Source organism: Hypanus sabinus, chromosome 18 (genome assembly GCF_030144855.1).
Source record: "Hypanus sabinus isolate sHypSab1 chromosome 18, sHypSab1.hap1, whole genome shotgun sequence".
Taxonomy (NCBI): Eukaryota; Metazoa; Chordata; class Chondrichthyes; order Myliobatiformes; family Dasyatidae; genus Hypanus; species Hypanus sabinus.
This window is the reverse complement of record NC_082723.1, coordinates 27,151,097-27,172,864: the sequence shown is the minus strand read 5'-3', so window position 1 is coordinate 27,172,864 and position 21,768 is coordinate 27,151,097. Positions and strand designations below refer to the sequence as shown.

At 41.5% G+C, this 21,768-nt stretch overlaps 1 protein-coding gene across 1 annotated transcript in view; it reads right to left on the bottom strand.

Moving 5' to 3' along the window:
* LOC132377495 (nuclear receptor subfamily 5 group A member 2-like) overlaps positions 1–21,244 on the bottom strand; it is an 82,924-nt gene extending 61,680 nt beyond the window's left edge. The window contains exons 1-3 of the mRNA XM_059943772.1: positions 21,134–21,244; positions 20,726–20,867; positions 4,432–5,075 (exon numbers count right to left, since the gene is read on the bottom strand). Of these exons, the coding sequence (XP_059799755.1) occupies positions 4,432–5,075; positions 20,726–20,867; positions 21,134–21,235 (888 nt within the window). The 5' untranslated portion in view covers positions 21,236–21,244. The remainder of the gene's footprint in view (positions 1–4,431; positions 5,076–20,725; positions 20,868–21,133) is intronic.
* Between the last annotated feature and the right edge of the window lie 524 nt (positions 21,245–21,768).

Sequence of the window (21,768 nt, the reverse complement as noted above, 5' to 3'; positions counted from 1 at the left end):
CTCTGATTTAACCACACCCATCCCAGTTTACCAACTCCACCATGGACATCCCAAGCCCAGCTGCAAAAGGAGGAGGGCTGGGCATTGGGCTAGTACCCCCCATACCATAAAAACCCAGAGCTACAGGAACGCCAGCAGAAGGTCCAAAGACCTCTCCTTGGGTGATGAAGGACATTAAGAAAATGGGCTTCACATGGAGGCAATGTAAAGGACTGGCCAGGAAAGACGACTTTAGTAAACTGCTGTCAGCGACCAATGCCCCAGTAGGGCGTTGGGCTTGAGTAAGAAAACACCCAGTTTACAGGACCTTGCGCACTCAACCAAGTGGTTGACTGGGTCACTACCACTTTCTACACGTTGAAGAGGTTGGGTTATCTCCCAGAGAGCAGGATGCATTTAAGCATTTTACTTTATTTTTGTCAAGTTTCCCCGAAAGTACAAGTACTCACTTTAATCCAGGAAAGAAATGAATTGCAAAGCAGTTATCATGGTGCGCCAGCCAAGTACAATAAAGGAAGCAGAGAATCGAACCTCTTTAAACCATTGTTTGGATTATCTCACTTACCTTGCCACCAAAATTAACCTCGCACAATCATATCGTTTTTTAAACGGGCATCCCTGTGAGAGCCCATTGTAAAAATATTACTTCCTGTCACTGCTGTTTATGCTGGAGTTATTTATTTTTGGGAGAATTTCCACAGCTGCCAGGATTAAATTTCCACCTATAGTTCTTTCCCGGGGTCTGATGAAATACGGCCACAGCTCCGGCTGCGAGTGGAGGCCGACCTTTGCCTCCCCCGCCTGCCGCTAATGTGACCCGGCAGCGGGAGCATCGATTTCCCCCACCCTCCACAGAAAGCATTTTCTCAACAATAATTCCTCAACGAGACATCTTTCAATTACACTTACTTTTCATATGACATCTTGCTTCAGACCACTTGTTATCGCAGCAATGCCTAATCTTTAACAGTGATGTAGTTTATGTCATTATCCAAAGGAGATGGGTCAGATTATTTTGTAACTTTAATTGTTCAGTACAGCTGTCTGCTCATTAGACATTACAACATCAGCAATTTAGACAAACAATGCTGTTACTACGCAGGCCTATCTCCCTTTCCTACAATAACTCAACAGAAGGTAACAATGAAGAAAAAATTCATGAGGAAATGAAATTATTTTAACGTAAAATTCTACTGTTGCTCTGGTCACCTCATTAGAGGAAGGATGTGGGAGCTTTAGAAAGGCTTCAGAGGAGATTTACCAGGATGTTGCCTGGATTAGAGAGTCTCCCGTGAGGAGAGGTTGAGCGAGCTAGTTCTTTTCTCGTTGGAATGAAGGAGGATGAGAGGTGACTTGATAGAGATGTACAAGACGATGAGAGGCATTGATCAAGTAGACAACCTTTTTCCCCAGGGTGGAAGTGGCTAACACAAGTGGGCATAATTTTAAGGTGATTTGAGGAAAGTATAGGGAAGGTGTCAGAGGTAAGTTTTTTTACACAGAGTGGTGGGTGCGTGGAAAGCCCTGGCAAAGGTGGTGGGAGAGACGGATACTGTATATTAGGAGCATTTAAGAGATAGGTAATGAATGATAGAAAATGGAGGGTTATGTGGGAGGGAAGAGTAGGTTAAAAGGTTGGCACAACATTGTGGGCTGAAGGGCCTGACCTGTGTTGTAATGTTCTACGTTCTATGTTCTCTGTTCTAAACATAGAAAAATACACAGGGGACTGGGGGTTTCTTTAATTTGTGTGCTTCATGTTTAGAGCTACCATTCTGGTGATAGTTGGATACAGCCCAGCCCATCTCAGGTAAAGCCCTCCCCACCACTGAGCACCTCCACCTGTCACAGGAAAGCAGCACCCATCATCAGGGACAACCCCCCCCCCCCCAGTGCAGGACATTTTTGCTGCTGCCATCAGGAAGGAGGTACAGGAGTCTCAAGACGCACACCACCAAGATCGGGAACAGTTATTACCCCTCAACCATCAGGGCCTTGAACCAGAGGCGATAACTTCACTCAACTTCACTTTTCCCATCACTGAACTGTTCCCACATCCAATGGACTGACTTTTAAGGATTCTTCAGCTCATGATCTTGATTTTTATTGTTTATTTATTGGTTGTTATTATTATTTTGGGTTTTTTTTTTGTTTCTTTGTATTTACTTTGAATGCCTGTAAGAAAATTAACCTCATGATTATATATGCTGATATATACATACGTTGATAATAAAGTTACCTAAAACTTTGAACAGAGGATTATGTTGTCTGACTCTATATAAATAGAATTAACCTGGAACGACGAGTGAAACCTTTGGAGATCTTACAACATGAGATCCATCAGTAGGGACAATGGAATAATATTAACAATTAGGAAAGCTGAATGTGACTCTGGAGAAAACCATGACAAAGTTTCTGAATTATGATAGTCTAATGCAGCCAGGATGTCTGTGGGAAAACAACAGGATCATGGACAGCTTCTATCTCACTGTTACAAGTCTATTGATTAGTCCTTCTTAAGCCCATCTCCCCCACTAGGGCATAGGCTGCCAATAACAGCTCACCAGAGTCCTCTGTCCTGGGTCAGCCTTTTAGCCTTTCAAGGTGTAACCCATCAATATCTTTCCTCTCCCTGAGATGATGTCTTTGGAGTTTCTGCTGGCGTTTCTGCAGCTTTGGGCTTTTACAGGGTGGGGGTTGCTAGCCCCTGTCCAACCCTCCTCCTTTTGCAGCTGGGCTTGGGAACATCCATGGAAGAATTTATTGAATCATTCTCTAGTATGATCATTTGCACTAATGGCCTCACTATCTAATTCGCCATGTTGGTGCTCTGTCACTCTGGATTTCCAGCATCTGCAGAACCTCTTGTGTTTATGTTGTTATGATTTTGCACCCTATTGTCTACCTGCACTGCACTTTCTCTGTGTATGTTACACTTTATTCTGCATTCTGTTGTTGTTTTCCTTTGGACTCAGATTTAGAAACACATGTACATCAAAATATACAGTGCAATACATAATTTGTGTTAACACCCAACACACCCAGGAGTGTGCTGGGCTCGGCCCACAAGTGCCTTTGCAGAGGTTAGCTTTGGTTGTCGTGTGTACACCGAAATAGTGAAACATACAGTGAAGTGCATCGTTTGCATCAAATCAAATCTGTGAGGATTGTGCTGGGGGCAACCCACAAATGTTGCCATGCTTCTGGCGCCAATGCACCACTGACCCTAACCCACACGTCTTTCAGAATGTGGGAGGAAACTGGAGCACCTGAAGGAAACACATGCAGTCACAGGGAGAAAGTACAAACTCCTTGCAGACAGTGGTAGGAATTAAACACCAATCAGTGGTCACTGGTACTGTAAAGCTTTGCACTGACCGCTACACTATCCTGTCATTGTACATTCCAGTGTCAGCATAGCATGCCCACAATGTCCAGCAACAACAGTAGAACATAACAAGATCCTTTTCTCCCATTGGTCCACTCTCCTCTCCTATCTGATTCCTTCTACTTCAACCCTTTACATCTTCCACCAATCACCTACCAGCTTCTCACTTAATCCCATCTTCCCCCACCTACTCACCCAACCCCCTCACCTGGTCTCACCTATTACCTGACAGTTTGTACACATGCCACTCACCCCGCCTTCTTATTCTGGTTTCCACGCCCTTCCTTTCCAGTCCTGATGAAGGATTTCAGCCTGAAACACCAACTGTTTATTCCCCTCCAAAGATGCTACCTGACCTTTCGAGTTCCTCTAACATTTTATGTGAGTGTGTTGACCAAGATTTCCAGCAAATCAAGCCCCTCCCCCAACCACCACTCACACATACAAACAGGTTTCCAACCCCAAGATAGACCACCTCCAGGCCTCTAGTCCTCGGCCCTGGACTCTTGGGCTCTCAGACATCAGGCATCCAACCTTCAGTCCCTGGCCTAGACTCACACACTCAACCTTTGGGCCTCTGTCTCAATGAGGGAACATGATCAAGGGGCAGGACTTCCGTGCTCCTGCTCCTATTCAGAATGGCAGTCGTATGACCAGCTGGCGCATATCACAAGTCCTGGTTATGTAACCACGGACGCCAAGCAGACAATTTCTGACAAGCATTGATAATGGCTGGAATCGCCCATCTTGTAAAGACACTGTCTGGTAAGGTCCTGCCAGATTCTATTCTTTTTCCCTTCCCCAACCTTGTTATTCAGGTTGCCTTTCCGGCCCTGATGAAGGATCTTGGCTCAAAACAGCCACTGTTTATTCCCCCCATGGTTGCTGCCTGACCTGCTGAGCTCCTCCAGCATCTTGTGTGTGTTGCCCAGGATCTCCAGCACCTGCAGACTCTCTTGCATCATCATTAAACCTGGGTGAACGCACAGCACTAAAAGCAGCACAGTTGGCCGCAGCATCGGTTTTTATCAGGAGTGTCTTACCTTGAGTTCTCTGAAGAATATGCAACTCCGTGCCCATTCGACTATGGAGAAGAGGGTTTGGTCGGCCATTTTGCACATCAGGCCAAAGGTGCTAAGTTTCTCGTGTTTGCCTCTGTTGACCTGTTCCTGCTGTAGATGGGCCAAGATCTTAGCCTGAACTTGAGGTTCATCGGGCTCGCACCGCAGGAGTTCCATGATCAGCTGTGGTATGGTAGAGGGAGAGCTGGTCTGGTAGGTGTCTGGGTATGGGTAGCCAACAAGAGACTCTGGAGAACTTGCATAGTGGTCTGGGTACTCAGACTTGATCGTTCGGTTATGGAACGTGGGGTACTGGTAGCTCGGTGGTGTCCCATGGCTGGGCATAGACATGCCTACTGATGGAGAGCCATAGAGGTTTCTCTCATAACCTGTCACTGGTAGAATGGCCGGGTTAGGAGGAATGCCTTTGGAAATAGAATGTACATTGTGTACAGTGGTCGAGAGTGAATACTCGTTCTGCACTGACGACACCATTTGAGGCATGGTCTCTAGCTTGAAGCTGTTTGCCCGGATCAGTGCTTTCTTTTGCTGTTTTAAGGCCCGGTCTCGTTTGTACATGGGTCCGAATTTGTTTCTTCCCCCTCTCATTCTGTCAGCACGGACGGCTGGTGAAGAAATGGAAAGAAATCTCAGCAACTGGACTCGGGCACAAAGCATAATCACACGATTTCAAACACAGGATTATCTACAGTATACCCACCACAAATCTTCAAAGATTCCCAAGTTCAAAAGTCAACAAACTTTTAAGAAGTTGTTTGACTCGCAAATATTTATTTCTAAGTTCATCAACTGATGTCTGAATGGGGATGAAGGAAAATTACTATCAAAAAGAGAAAATATCACTGTTTTCCCCTGAAGCTGAGATAAACCCATTTTCTTTTAGCCTTTCAACAATTTTTGGCAAAACTTCTGAACCAACTTATTTTGTCTTTTGTTTCTTTGCTTTTTTAAAGTCCGAACAAATTGCTGAGTTGCCAAATAGTTTGAGTTTTATTGTTGATATGCTGATAAGGTTATACAATCAGTGGCCACTTTATTAGGTACACCTGTATACTTGCTCATCGATGTAAATATCAAATCAGCCAATCATGTGGCAGCAACTCACTAAATAAGATCAATGGGGCAGCTCAGTAGTGTGTTGTCATAGAAACATAGAAAACCTACAGCACAATACAGGCCCTTCAGCCCACAATGTTGTGCTGAACACATACTTAGAAGTTACCTAAGGTTACCCATAGCCCTCTTGTGTGTACATAATAAAGAACTGCAGGTGGCTAGCACAATGCTTTACAGTACCAGTGACCCGGGTTCAATTTCCACCATGCCTGTAAGCACATTCTCTCTGTGACCGCGTGGGTTTCCTCAGGGTCCTCGAGTTTCCTCCCACATTCCAAAGGTGTGTTGGTCGGGAGGTTAACTAGTGATTGAATTTCCGGTGATTAAACCAGGGTTAATTTGGGAGAATGCCGGACAGCAAGGCTCAAAGGATTGAAGGCCTATTCTCCCCTGTATGCCAGTAAGCATTCAGACGTGGTCAAGAGGTTCAGTTGTTGTTCAGACCAAACATCAGAATGGGGAGGAACTGTGATCTAAGTGACTTTGACCCTGGAATAATCATTGTTGCCAGACAGGGTGGTTTGAGTATCTCAGAAACTGCTGATCTCCTGGGATTTCGACACACAACGAGAGTTTACAGAGAATGGTGCAAAAAACACTAATCATCCAGTGAGTGGCTGTTCTGTGGGTGAAAACACCCACAGAGATGCTTTAATGAGAGAGGTCAGGGGAGAATGGCCTGACAGGTTCAAGCTGACAGGAAGGTGACAGTAACTCAAATAGCCACACGTTACAACAGTGGTGTGCAAAAGAGAATCTCTGAACGCACAACACATCAAACCTTGAAGTGGATGGGCTACCATGAATACACACAGTGGCCACGTTATTCGGTATGGGAGATATGTAATAAAGTGGCCACTGAGAGCAGTTAAACAAAGGTTGGGATACTTATCAGAGTGAGAAACATAATTAATGTTTAACTAGAAGACAATATCGTTATCTCTCTCCCATCACCCATCAGATATAAGAAGTGCCTCCTGTGTTCCATGTAGCTTTTGGAGATTACTAACTCAAAGTAACATCTCTCCAAGCATTCTCATCAACTTCTATAGAAAATATCCCAGTTCATTTGACTTTGTTTGATTACCAAATCTATGCATTGCTCAAGATTTATTCTTTCAATCAAAGTTCAAAGAATAAAGAATAAGATTCTCAAATATTAAATAAATTTTAATTCACTGATGAATCAAGTTCAAATTCAAGTCTAATTGCCATTCATTCATGCACACGTACACAGCTAAACAGAACAGCATTCTACCAGGGTCAAGGTGCAAAACACAGACATAGCACACAGAACATATAGTTGCAACAGCACAGGCTGTCACAGAATAATATTAGCACAATTCCCTGTAAATTGAATTCACTTTGTGTCCTTTAGCCAAATAAAATCCCTCTGCATTTTCTTCTGCACACTGGTTGAATATCCAAGTTGGGGCGATCTTTCATTGATTCTATTAAGGATATTATTGAGTATGCCAGCGAAAAAATGAATCTCAGGGTTGTATACGTACTTTGATAATAAATTTACTTTGAACTTTGAAATTAAGAAGTTATGGAGACTGAACTTTGGGAACGCTTTAAAGCTTTTGGTAGTTTTTTGAAGATTTCTGACAAGCCACATACATTTTTCCAGACATTATTTCCCAAAGTTTTAAAAGTGTGCATCACTGGTTGGAACAAAGGAAGGGAAGGTTATTGTGTAGCACAGAAGTGGGTATTAAAAAGGAATACAATGGATGACCATTACTAAACTACTCACACATCGTCACTGAATGAAGATGACCTTCTATCTTGAATGGTGTTAGTGTTCACACACAGAGTTAAACAGGATAGACAAGTCCACATTATCACTGCCTGGAGAGTCACTTCAGCACTGAGCAGCTCTACGATAAGGCCAAAGACATTGGAGTAGAATTAAGCCATTCGGCCCATCAAGTCTGCTCTGATATACTATCACGGCTGATTTAGAACATACATAGAGCAGTGCAGCACAGGGACAGGCCATTCAGCCCGCAATGTTGTGCCATACCAGTTAAAAAGCAAATCAAAAACACCCAAGCACTAATCCCTCCTACTTCACCCTTTCTGTATTCCTCCACCTTAAAAGCCTCCAATGTACTTGCCTCTATCAGGCACCCACCACTCTCTGAGTAAAATCCTTACCCTTCACATCCCCCTTGAACCTTCCTTCTCTCACTTTCAATGCATCCCCTCTGGTACTAGATATTTCAACCGTGTGAAACAAATTCTCTGACACCTCTATCAGTGTCCCTCAGGAAATTGTAAACCTCTGTCAGATCTTCCCTCAGCCTCTAGTGCTCCAGAGAAAACAGTCCAAGTTTATCCAAGATGCTGGAGAAACTCAGCAGGCCAGGCAGCATCTACGGAAAAGAGTACCCTCGATATTTCAGGCTGAGACTCTTCGGTGGGACTGGAGAAAAAGAATGAGGAGTCGGTGTTAAAAGGTGGGGGAGGGGAGAGAGAAACCCAAGATGTTAGGTGAAACCGGGAGGGGGAGGGTGAAGTAAAGAGCTGGGAAGATGATTGGTGAAAGAGATACAGAGCTGGAGAAAGGGGAATCTGATAGGAGAGGACAGAAGGCCATGGAAGAAAGAAAAGGGGGGAGGAGCACCAGAGGGAGGGGATGGGCAGGTGAGGACAAGGTGAGAGAGGGAAAAGGGACGGAGAATGGTGGGGGCTGGGCCACTACCGGAAGTTCGAAAAATCAATGTTCACACCATCAGGCTGGAGGCCACCCTGACAGAATATAAAGTGTTGCTCCTCCAACCTGAGTGTGGCCTCATTGTGACAGTAAGATGGAATGTAAAGTGTAATCCAGCCTCTCGTGAAAGCACATGCCCTCTAAACCAGGCAGCACCTCTCAACCCCAATTTATTCTCCCTCTCAACCCTGTTCTCCTGCCTTCTCCCCGTAACCTTTGATGGCCTGACTAATCAAGAACCTACCAACCTCCACTTTAAATATATTCAATGACTTGGCCTCCACAGCCGTCAGTGGCAATGAACTCCTTAGATTCATCACCAATTGTGCCAGTGTGCTGCCTATGTCATAAGAGGCAAATAAGCAGCTAACATGCGGTAATGCAAACCAGTACAACAGATGCTGGAAATCTGAAATCAACAGGGAAACAGCCAAAGGTACTTAGCAGGTCAGTTAGCATGTGTGGAGAACTCATCACTGTAAAATATTAACACTCTCACTAGTTGGGTGGAAGGAAGAGGCAGGTCATTGGAACAGGACACCAGAGAGCCAAATTCCATCCTGTGTAACTTTGTGCAGCTGGCATTGGCATGGATTGATTATAGTCACATGTATCGAGATGCAATGTTATGAAATTGGCATAGTCTGACCCCAAAAATTCCTTGAATAGCAATTCCAGGAATGACTGGATTTCAGAATCAGAATTAGAATGAGGTTTAATATCAGTGCCATAGGACGTGAAATTTGTTAACTTTGCAACAGCAACGCAATGCAATACATAATAACAGAAAAAAAGATGAATTTCAGTATATATATATATATAATAGTTACATTAAACAAATAGTGCAAAATTAAAAATAAAAAAATTAGTGAGGTAGTGTTCATGTGTTCAGTGTTCGTTCAGTGGGGTAGAAGGTGTTTCTGAATCATTGAGTGTGTGTCTTCAAGCTTTTGTACCTCCTCTTTGATGGTAGCAATGAGAAGAAGGCATGCCCTGGGTGATGAGGATCTTTAATGATGGATACCACCTTTCAGAGGCACCGTTCTTTGAAGATGTCCTGGATGCTATGGAGACTAGTGGTCATGATGGAGCTGACTACGTTTAGAACTCTCTGCAGCTCATTTTGATCCTGTGTGATAACTCCCCTCCCCACCCATACCAGGCTATGATGCAGCCAGTCATGACTTGATGATGCCTTCCTGAAATCCTAGCCTGCGCAGCCACCAAGAAGGTGTGTCATTAACGTGAGTCAGGGAGGATTAACACAACTCCAGATCATAAACTAAAAGAAACTTTTCTTTTGGGACAACGGGAAATTTAATAACTATAACTCCCCACCATCAAGGACATCCCAAAGGACCCTCAAAATCCAGGGCATGTACTCTCCTCACTAATACCATCAGGGAAGAGGTTTCTGAATGGTTGGTGGACCCATAGACACCACCTCACTATTTTGCTCTGTTTTTGTACTGTTCTTTTCACTTCCAATAATGTATATTTCTTATTGTAACTGATAGTATTTTTCTATGTCTTGCTTGCTTTTATTAGTCGAGGCATTGAGTTCAAAAGTCAGGAAGTTATGTTGCAGCTTTATAAAACTCTAGTTAGACTGCATCTGGAGTTTCGCATACATTTCTGGTCACCCCATTGTGGGAAGGATGTTGAGGTTGTGGAGACGGTGCAGAAGTGGTTCATCAGGATGCTGGCTGGATTAGAGGGCATATGAGGTTGGACAAACCAAGGTTGTTTTCTCTGAGGCAGCGGAGGCTATGGGGAGTTCTGATAGAGGTTTCCAAGATTATGAGAGGTATAGGTAGAGTGGACAGACAGTTTCTTTTGCCCGGAGCTGAAAGATCTAATACGAGGGGGCATGCATTTAAGGTGAGAGGGGGTATGTTTAAAGGAGATGTGAGGGGCAAGTTTTTTACACAGAGAGTGGTGGGTTCCTGGAATGCTCTGCCTGGGGTGGTGGTAGAGACTGAAACGTTAAAAACTCTTGAGAGACATTTAGATAGGCTCATGAATGTGAGGAAAATGGAAGGATATGGACATTGTGGAGGCAGAAGAGATTAGTTTGGTTGGCCACTTGACTACTAATTTTATTGGTTTGGCACAATATTGCAGGCCGAAGGGTCTGCTCCGGTGCTGTACTGTTGTGTGTTTTATACAAGTACTTTGACAATGAATTTACTTTGAACTTTGAAATAAGGCATGAATGGTTATACAGTGAAGCCTGTGTGATTCTCATTGTTCACTTACTTAATGATACAGTGCCTTCTTTCTTATATTCTGCACACAAATATTAAAGATAAACAAAATTATTTAAATTCTGCAAAAACAGAATGTTAGCATAAGCTTTTTTTCCTTGGCGATTTTCAGAGCTGCGCACACCACTGTTTGCTACTTCAGGTTGATTTACGTAGCGGTACATGAGGTCACCACAGACGGCGTTTGGGTGGGGGAAGCGCCATTTCTGACCAGTCGAATGTCTGAGCACAGCTCGCTGTGGCTGCAGTCCAAACTCCACGGAGGAGGGCTTCTGGTTTTGTAAACAGACTGAGACTAGCTTGATTACAGAGCACATCTGTGTAGTCATCTAGCCAAGTGCATATCACCACTGAGGTGCAGGAGAGACATTCCGCCTCATATCTGAACAGAGCCTGATCACACACTGTGAATATCACCCCTGACCTTCTGTAATGATAACCCCAATGTCCCATGGGAAGAGGTTCAGGAGACCCCTGTACAGGATTGGCAAGAGCTGCACAGGGTCGCAAACTCAGCCAGTTCCATCATGGGCAGCTCCCTCCCCAGCATCGAGCACACCTTCAAAGGGTAATGCCTCATAACGGTGGCATCCATTGTTAAGGACCCCACCACACAGATCAAGAAGGCAGCGTCCATCATGAAATATCCCCAGCATCCAAGACACACCCTCTTCTCATTACCACCTCCAAGGAGGAGGTACAGGAGTCTGAAGACTCACACTCAGCATTTTACAAACAGCTTCTTATCATTGCCATCAGGTTTCTGAACAATCAATGAACAGTACCTTACTACTTTTTCCCTCTTTTTGTACTACTTATTTAATTTTATATATATTTCTTATTGTAATTGATAGCACAATTACTGCTCCAAAACAACACATTTCATAACATACACCCAGCAGTTACAGTGCCTAATAAAGTGGCCACTGAGTGTATGTTCATGGCCTCCTGCTGCTGTAGCCCGTCCACTTCAAGGTTCAACGTGTTGTGCGGTCAGAGATGCTCTTCTGCACACCACTGTTGTAACGTGTGATTATCTGAGTTACTGTCACCTTCCTGTCAGCTTGAACCCGTCTGGCCATTCTCCTCCGTCCTCTCTCATTAACAAGGCGCTAATTCACAGTTCACTCACAGAACTGCCGCTCACTGGATGTTTTTTGCTTTTTCACACCACTCTCTGTAAACACTAGAGACTGCTGTGCGTGAAAATCCCAGGAGATCAGCAGTTTCTGAGATACTCAAACCACCCTGTCTGGCACCAATAATCAAAGTTACTTAAATCACATTTCTTCCCCATTCTGATGTTTGGTCTGAACAACATCTGAACCTCTTGACCATGTCTGCATTGAGTTGTTACCACATGATTGGCTGATCAGATATTTGCATTGACAAGTCAGGTGTACAGGTGTACCTGATAAAGTGGCCGCTGACTGTATGCAGTGATAATAAGCCAGATTCTGGTTCTGACTGGAGCTTATCTGCTCAGGTTGCCTATGACTGTGGAAAAGGGTGATCATTTTGCAGGACAAACACTGGGTAGGATGAGGGGATGTGCAAGAGGTTGGTGCAGCTCTAGATTACCCTGGTTAGACCACACTTCGAGTATTCTGTTCACTTCTGGTCGCCTCATTGAGGAAGTATGTGGAAGCTTCAGAGAGCATGCAGACAACACTGCCTTGATTAGAGATCAAATCTTATGAGGAGAGGTTGAGCAAGCAGGGGGTTTTTTCTTTGGAGCAAAGGAGGATGAGAGGTATATAAGGTGATAAGGGGCATAGATTGAGTGGGCAGACAGAGGCTTTTCCCCATGGTGGAAATAGCTAATTTCAAGTGGATTGGAGGAAAGTATGGGAGGTGGGTGGTGCAGGTAGTTGTTTTTTATGCAGAGAGTAGTGGATGTGTGGAATTCCCTACCAGAGGTGATGGTAGAGGGAGATAATACATTTGGGACATTTAAGAAATTCTTAGTTAGGCAGATAGGTGATAGAAAAAAGGTTTATGTGGGAGAGAAGGGCTATGTTGATCTTGGAGTAGGTTTAAAACCTGTAGTGTGCTGTATTGTTCTATGTTCTGAGAGAAGCGTGGGAAACACTTCAGACTGGGTTTTCCTAAATGGGGAAAGCATTGTGTTGCTCAAGGAATGGAGAGATTTAATCCCACTCTCTCAGATCCACCAATCTTGAATTCCTCTCAGAAAGTGAAAGGACCATTCATGTAATACATATTTGTTGCCTTGGGAACGCAGTCAGTTTAATCACATGATCCCTCCCATCCTGGACATTCTCTCTTCTGTCCACTTCCATCAGGCAGAAGACATAAAAGTTTGAAAGCATGTACCACCAGGATCAAGGACAGCTTCTGTTATCAGACTATTGATCAGACCTCCTGTGCAGTAAGATGGACTCTTAGCCTCACAATCTACCTCGTTATGATCTTGTAGTTTATCATTTACCTGCACTGCACTTTTTCAGTAGCTTTAGCACTTTACTCTGCTTTGCTATTATTTTACCTCATTCTAGCTCAGTGTAATCTGTATGAACAGTGTGCAAGACAAACTTTGCACTGTACATCAGTACAGGTGACAATAAGAAACCAATTCCAATACCAATTCTTCCCACCATCCTTGGGGAACATTGTTTTTACTAGATTCAGATCCAAATTCATTTATTTGTCACATGTGCATCAAAACATACAGTGAAATACATCCTGATGAAGGGTCTTGGCCTGAAATACTGACTGTTTATTCCTCTCCATCGATGCTGCCTGACTTGCTGAGCTCCTCCAGCAGTTTGTGTGTGTTGCTTTGGATTTCCAGCATCTGCTAAATCTCTTGTGTGAAATACGTCATCTGGGTTAACAGCTAACACAGCCAAACAATGTGCTGGGAGCAATTCACAGTCCAGTGCCAATATCTACTGTTTAATTTATAGTACTTTTACATTATATAAGTCAGTGATAGTCAATCTGACTCCGATTCTGCTCGTTAACATGCAGTCCAGCACTAAGAGAGCTCAAAGGAAGGAAAGGTTGATTGAATGAACTTAGCAGGTTGGGCAGCAGAGGTGGAGAAAGAAAACTGAGTGATGTTACAGACTGATTATCTTGTATCAGAGCAGCCTGGTTTATTGAGGTCATTTTTGAGGGCTGAGTGTGACCTCGTTCTTCATCAAACGAGGGGATGCTGTTCCATCAGCCAACTATGGATTTATTTTCAAAGTGTACCAGAGAGCAAATTCAGAGGAGGAGTGGATGGGAATTGAAGTGAATGGAAGCTCAGGGTTACCTTGTAGCCAGAACTGAAATGATCTGTGAAGCAATCACACAATCTGTGTTTGTCTTCTCTAGTGAATAAACAGTAAGGTACAAAGCAAGATACTTAATATAGACGAATACTCATCATCAAAAAGCCCCACCATTCAGGCTATGCTCTCTTCTCGGGCAGGAGGTAAAGGACCCTTAGGTCCCACACCACCAGGTTCAGGAATAGTTATTACCTCTCAACTATCAAGCTCCTGAAGTGGCGTGGATCACTTCTTTGTGAAGTCTCCAAGTGCCATCATGAAGAAGGCATAACAGTGCCTTTGCTTGCTGAGAAGTTTGTGTAGATTTGTCATGTCACCTCAAACACTGACAAACTTCTATAGATGTAGAGTGGATATTATTCTGACTGGTTGCATCACCGGCTGGCATGGAAACACCAATGCCCAGGAACAGAAAATTGGTGGATACAGCACTCACCACTTTTAAACAGTGCACTACCACGAGAAAGCAGCATCCATCATCGAGGAACCTAACCACCTGTGTCAGCCATTGGGCAGGAGGTACAAGAGCCTTAGATCCCACACCACCAGGTTCAGAAACAATTATTGCCCTTCAGTCATCAGGCTCCCGAACCAGCATGGATAACGTCACTGCCTCAGCACTGAACTGACTCCTCAACCTTTGGGCTCATTTTCAAAGGCTACAACTTGTGTTCTCAGTATTTTATACATTGGTTGTTTGTCAGTCATTGTCTACGTATAGTTCTTTTCATAAATCCTGTAAATGTCTGCAAAAAAATGAATCCCAAGTTACTATATGGTGACATATGCATACTTTGTTAATAAAGTTGCTTTAACTTTGAACAGGAGATCAGGTTAAGAGCAGTGAATATATGGAACTGGAAAAAAATCTAAGTTGGTCATTGTATTCACTGTTCTAATGAAAAATCATCCAACTATCAATTGCTATGTATATTTCTCTCCATAGATGCTGCCTGGCCTGATGAAAGATACCAGAAATTTCTGATTTTTTTTCTCAGATTTCCAACATGTCCTAATTTCCTTTATTGAATAACTTACACTTTCTCAGAGAAATCTGCTCCCTCTCATTTGCACAGTACATCAGTTCAATTGGGTGACAGGTGCCTCTGCATAAACAAACTGAAATCGGAGAATGTTTTCCTTTTACTAAACCCAAAGGCACAGTGCCAAAATACTTAGAATCAGAAGTTATTGAAATCTCCCTCTCTTTCATGTCAAACACATATTGGATGTTTCTTTATGGAAATCTGACCAAATTTAGTACTTTGCTTCTCTGTCGTTAAATAACTTGTGTTTATAAAAGAGGGAAGTAAGACCGCACAAACCTATAGAGTGCTTAACTCTAAGAAGCTTCTCGTAATTATTAAGTAAGTCCCTCCTCTTGAACTTATCCTGGCTCAAAGAAAACTCAACAACTCTTCCTCTTTAATTCATCAATGATAACTGAAGGTCCAGACAAGTCAATGGCCAGCATTGATTCAACTTGGTCATCCATTGGGTCTAGTCAATTGGCAAAGTGAATCACGTTCTCCAAGTAATCTATTTCCTTAACACTTGGCGTTGCATCAGTTACATGATTTGGGGTTTCAGCATAAAATTATCTACTGTCTCCAAAACCAGGTCCATTCTTTGCCAGTGTTTCTTCTGACCAAGGCTGCATTTACGTAATATATTCAAAAAATTATACACTAAATTTAGAGTTGCGGGATAGAGGCATGTCTCTACCAAAGGAGATATAAGGTGTTCCTTCCCTCCATTAGCCTGTAGGACACCCTTGGGCTTAGCACTGCCCCCACCCCCCAATCAGGGTCATGTGAAGCCATGGGAGCAGGTGGTGGATGGTCATATGAGCAGCTGGTGCTTATCACAAGCCCTGGTTATGTGACCACTGACATCTGTGAAGAGTATTGATATTGGCTGGGGTCACCTGTCTTGTAAAGACACTGCCCAGATGAAGGCAATGGCAAACCACTTCTGTAGAAAAAATTGTCAAGCCCATAATTACCTACATGGCACATAATGAATGAACAACCACAAGATTTACATTTTTTGATATTAGATTATTAATTACTTTAGAAGATGTAACTACACCGCACAGTACAAGGTTGTGCCTATCTTTTAACTTACTCTAAAATCATTCTAACTCTTCTCTCCCACATAGCCCTCTGTTTTTCCTTCATCCTGGATCCAATCTAAGAGTCTCTTAAATGTCTCCAATGTATCAGCCTTTGCCGTCACTCCAGACCCGCATTTACACTACTCGCTGTGTAAAAAACCTACCTCTGACATCTCCCCTATACCCCCTAAAATTAGCCATTTCCACTCTGACTGTCCACTCGATCTGTGCCTCATCATCTTGTGCACCTCTATCAAGTCATCTCTCATCCTCCTCCACTCCAAAGAGAAAGTCCCCTTAATATGATTTTAAGAAATAGTTTTAATAAGTAAAACCTCTCCTGCTGCTTAATATTGGTAATAACCCCCATGAGGTCAGTTTGTGGAGTTATTACTGTGGCTAACTTATTTGTCTAATTGTAAATGCTTGAACATAAGAACAGAGGAATTAGAAACAGGAGTTACTTATTAATCTTTCATACTGACTCAGTAACCCATCCACACCGTATGACTCTATCATTCTGCAAGATTAGCTCCATTGCCATGCATGAAGTCATAGACCAATACAGGCCATTCTGCCCAATGAGTCCATTCTGACCACAGTACCCACTCATAGACTTTACTTCCTTTAAAAATCTGTAGATCCATAATCTAAATTAAAATCTTCATTGCATACATGCAGGTGCACATTTGACAATGAACTTGACTTTGAGCTAACTTATAATCTTGAGATTGACCTTAAATGTGACGTTATAAACTCCTCAACCCAGAGAAGCATCATCCCTATATCAAGTCAGCTGAGCTCCAAACAAATTTTGTAAGTTTCAATAAGCTCTCCTGTCCTTCTTCTGAATCATGTTCATTATCACTGACACATGATATGAAATCTGTTGTTTGTGGCTGTAGTACAGTGCAGAATATAAAATCATTACTATATGTTAACAAAAATAATTAAATAGTGTAGAAGAGGAACAATGATGGTTAATGGTTAATGACCTGGTGGTGGAGGGGAAGAAGCTCTGCCTGAAACTTGGTGGGCAAGTGTCTTCTGGCTCCTGTATCTCCTCTGCTGGTTATTATGGGGAGAGGATTTGTCCTGAAAGCAATGTTCCTTAATGACAGATGCTGCCTGTTTCAGACTGGTACAATCTTCCCTAAATAAGAAGACCAAAGCCATACAATAGTTCAGGTACGATCTCTCTCATCTCCTGGATGACTGCAATCATGTTAAAATCCTCTCCTCTAAGTAAATTAACCACTTCGTCATCCAATAATTATCAAAATAAACATGGTGTTTTTATTGTCCCTAAACCACAGAACAATAGAAACTGTGAACTCCACAAACCAGAAATCGAACAATCCGGGATTCAGAAATTAAACGTTCTGCAGTTTATAAAGAAGACCAAATGGGTAATGATTATATCAAATAATAATAATTTTAAAAGCCATAGCTATGATATTCACATAAATTCCAGAAAGCCACTTTAAAACTTACTATTTTATTCGCTAGTAACTAGCAGCAAAATTTTACTGAGGCAGTAACATCTAAGATAACTTCATTGTTGTAAATGGTCACAAAAATATATTTATTTTATTTGCACAATTTGTCTTCTTTTGCACATTGGTTGTTAATCAGTCTTTATTTATGTATAGTTTTTTTTCAAAAATTCTATTTTATTTCTTTATTTTCCTGTAAATACCTGCAAGAAAGTGAATCTCAAGGTTGTGTATGATGATTTATACATACTTTGATACTAAAATTTATTTTGTTTTTGAATCAAATTATATACTGTATCTAAGGTAGATTTAAAAAACTGCAGAAATGCTGGACATTCTCAATATCATCTGTGGAGAGAGAAGAGGGGTTAACTTTTCAGTTCTGAGACCTTTCTTCAGGACTGTTAAAGGATCACAGATCTGATAACTCCAGTTCTCTCTGCACAGATGTTGTCTGGCTCCATAATTTTTTGCTTTTTTTTTACTATTGGAAATACTCTGCACTCCACAAAAATTTTTGATGTACCAGGCAGAAAATAATAGACGCAAAAAGTAAATTGAAGTGAAGCGATATCTCCTGCTGACTTAGTCTTGCCCTTTAGAAGACAAGCCTCACTACCCTCCAGTTATTAGATCTAGTTGCCCCTTCACTAATTCGTCTGAAACAAGCTGGTAAGACCGAGCAATCCTGTAATGAGCAGTAATGTCTTAAATGATTTAGTTTTGCTGGGTGTCAAATTCATGTAAAGCTTTTGTTAGCAGATTAAGGGACATTAGAATCAGAATCACATTCAATATCACTGGCATATGTTGGGAAATCTGTTGTTTTGTGGCAGCAATGCATTAAAAAACTATAAATAAGAAATATATATAGTAAAAAATTAAATTAAATAAATAGTGTAAAAAGTCAGCCAAAAACATTGCTCGGCAAGATATTTCTAGCACTTGAATTTTGGTTATGTTTGTTTTTCTCTCTGTATATTACTATTGAGCAAAATTGGCTATTAAGAAGTCAGTGAAGTGACACATCAACTCCATAATGTGTAACTAAATGTTCTATAATGCTCTATGCTGTAATCTTCTTCAGTATGTTCTATGCAAATTGGAGTAGGATTTCTATGTATATTACAAATTATGATAATACGTACATTGTCATATTCGCAATATCAATGTAGTTATATTTACTGTCAAATTAACATTGACATTTACGGAGTTACCAGGTCACCCCATTGCACTGTTCCTTAGCACATTCAAAGAACAAATGTGTTCGACCAGTAATCTAATTGTTCATTTCAAGAGTCTAGTGTAGTTTTCGTAAAACAATCTGAATGAAAACGTCAGCCCAGAGAATTTACATTTATTGCTGGTTTAGAGTTTATTGGTGAGACAGGCTAAATCAATTTTTTTTCAAGTAGAATTCAGGGTCTTTTCCTCATTAGTTAAAACAATAAAAGTCAAATGCTAATTATTTACAATTGGTTTCCTTTGCACATAGGAATCGAATATGTGTGTGTGTGTATGTGTGTTTAAATTTATCTCTGTATACAATCTACAATGTACTGTAGCCATCAAACTGTCAATATATTAAGATCTGCAGCTACAAAAAGAACACACCAGGTCATAATTAAAAAAAGAAAAGAATACTTTGGAAAGACTTTGTGAATAATAAATACTATCACATGCCAATGACATGGCATTTTGATTTCTTGTATTAACACTGCAACAATACTAATAATTCTCCGTAACTAGCCAAATCTTATCTCATTTTTAAAACAATCAGGGATGGATATCTCACCTCATATAATGTGTGTTTGTATGGTTTGTTAAGTTGGCATTCATTATAAAAGTATTTTTGGTATATAATTTCATAATTTAATTAAAAAATTGATTATTTCAAAAGTAAAATGTGTAACAAATTCAAAATTCTGATGTAGAACAATTCCTGCAGAAAATAATAATATAACTGCTCTATAATCAAAACTCAAGTTTCTGTTTTAGTTGTTATTACAGTTTAGGGTTAAATTTAAGACAAAATACATCCCAACTGTAAGGATGAGAAGCCTTTGTGTTGTTATATCTTTGAGTACTGAATATCAGGAAAGTTGAAGAGTTTTTTCAATGCACTGTTTGATATAACTTCCCATATATAGAGCTGTTGAGTTCTTCCAACATTTTGTGTATTTTTTTGGCTATTTCTGCAGCTTTTATTTTTCACTGACCACCTGCATGAAGATTTATTATTTCCACTCATAGATTAAGTACAATTATCCGTGGATTTCAGGTAAAGCATTGAAGATGTTGATTATTCTCAGATGCTGTGATGTATAACTCACAGCTCATGGACTGTTTGTCCCACTCCCAGCAGGGATGAGGTTACCTACCATAGTATCCATATCAGGACCACCAGACTCAAAAACAATTACTTTCCCCAAGCAGGAAGACTCATTGACACCTCCAAAGGTGAACCCACCCCTCCACACTCCCACCCACCACTACTTTATATTTTCCTGTCGGAGTCACCTTATGTACAGATACTCCTGTGCCTAGCGTCACTTTATGGACATACGATCAATCTATGTATATACGCTATCATATGTATTGCCTTTTTCATTGTGTTCTTTCTCTGATTGTGTTTTTGTGCTGCATCAGATCTAGAGTAAGAATTATTTTGTTCTCCTTTACACTTGTGTACTGAAAATGACATTAAACAATCTTGAATCTTGAACGAATGAATCAAACATTAATCTAATTTCAACTCGAATCTAATTTCAAGTCGATGAATATGTCTGAATTACACGAAGCTTTCATCATTACATTATCACCCGGAGTTCTGTATCTGCTGTTTCATACATTGATCTCACCCTGGTTTTGTCACTAAATTAATTAAATGAGGGTCAATAACAGTCACCGTGTTGGCGCACGGGTTTGCCAAAGGAATATTCAGCGGTTTGAGCACGAAAATAAAGCAGCATTAAGGATCAACGAATTAGAAACAATTGCGGTAGTCTAGCAATCGCAATATTGAGCAGCAGGGGAGCTTTAAAATGTTTGTTTATAATCATGGCCCATAGCACTTTGGTTAACACGTATATAATATTTTAATATTTTGCAGTTAAAAATACTACTTCTCGCCACGTATCCTTCAATGATAACCATTTCCAAGGTACGCGCTGACCACTATTGAAGCCTAATTTCGCAGTTTTCAGTGCTTCCTGGAACGGGGGAAGAGAACTTACCTTCTAATCTCATGCCCACGGTCAGGCACTTCTGAAATCTGCAGTAGGGGCATCGCTTCCTCTGGGTTTTGTCGATTTTGCAGTTCTGATTCTCAGTACAAGTGTAGCGCTTACTGTTCTGCACAGTCCTCTTGAAAAATCCCTGTGGGGGTGGGGGGGAGGAAGGGGCGAAGTTACTGAAAAGCTCAGAGAAAAAAGAACACTGACCCATCATGACGGAAAACAATCCGACCAAGTAGCTTCCTCTACATATGGTCCCCAAACCAAACTGTTAGAGATTGTAAATATGATTTTAACTGTGCAATTTATTTATTACACTGGGGTCGATTTTGAATAGGAATTCGGCCTGAATTTGGCGAACTTATTTATCGTTTATAATAAACCGGCACTGACCATCTCCACACTCACCTTGCAACTTTCGCAGGTCAATAGTCCATAATGATAACCGGATACTTTGTCTCCACACACTGGACACAGTTCATCAAGATCATCATCATAAACGTAGTCCATCGCCTTGAATTGAAGAGCTGAGCAGAAAGGAGTGGGAAAAAATAACAATAAAAAAGGAGGAATATCGCGATGGAGATGGCGAGGACCGGACAGAATCAGACCATTCAAAGACACCTGGAAATTCAAATGTCTATTTGCTTCTGACCCTGTCTGAAGCCGGTAATTTATAGAAATCTCACAGTTACACACCAGCTCGCCATGGAGACAGGGTCCAACCCACAGACGTAACGGAGAAATGGCCCTATCGAAGCAATCAATAACAAACGATTATTTGAAGACCTCGCTCACTTTCGCCGCAGTCTTCTGTGACACTGTTGCGCCTCACCTTTAAAGAAACCAGATCTGAAATCCCTCACTTGTTAAGTAACTGAACATCGCGAAATTAAATTCAGAAGATGCAAATGATGTTAACCTTGCAATAATCCCGTTTGGAAAATAAAATTCCTTAACACAAACAAATATTGCTGCAGACACTATCTGCAAATTTATTGTATTACATACAAAATTCTGGAGGAACTCAGCAGGTGAGATAG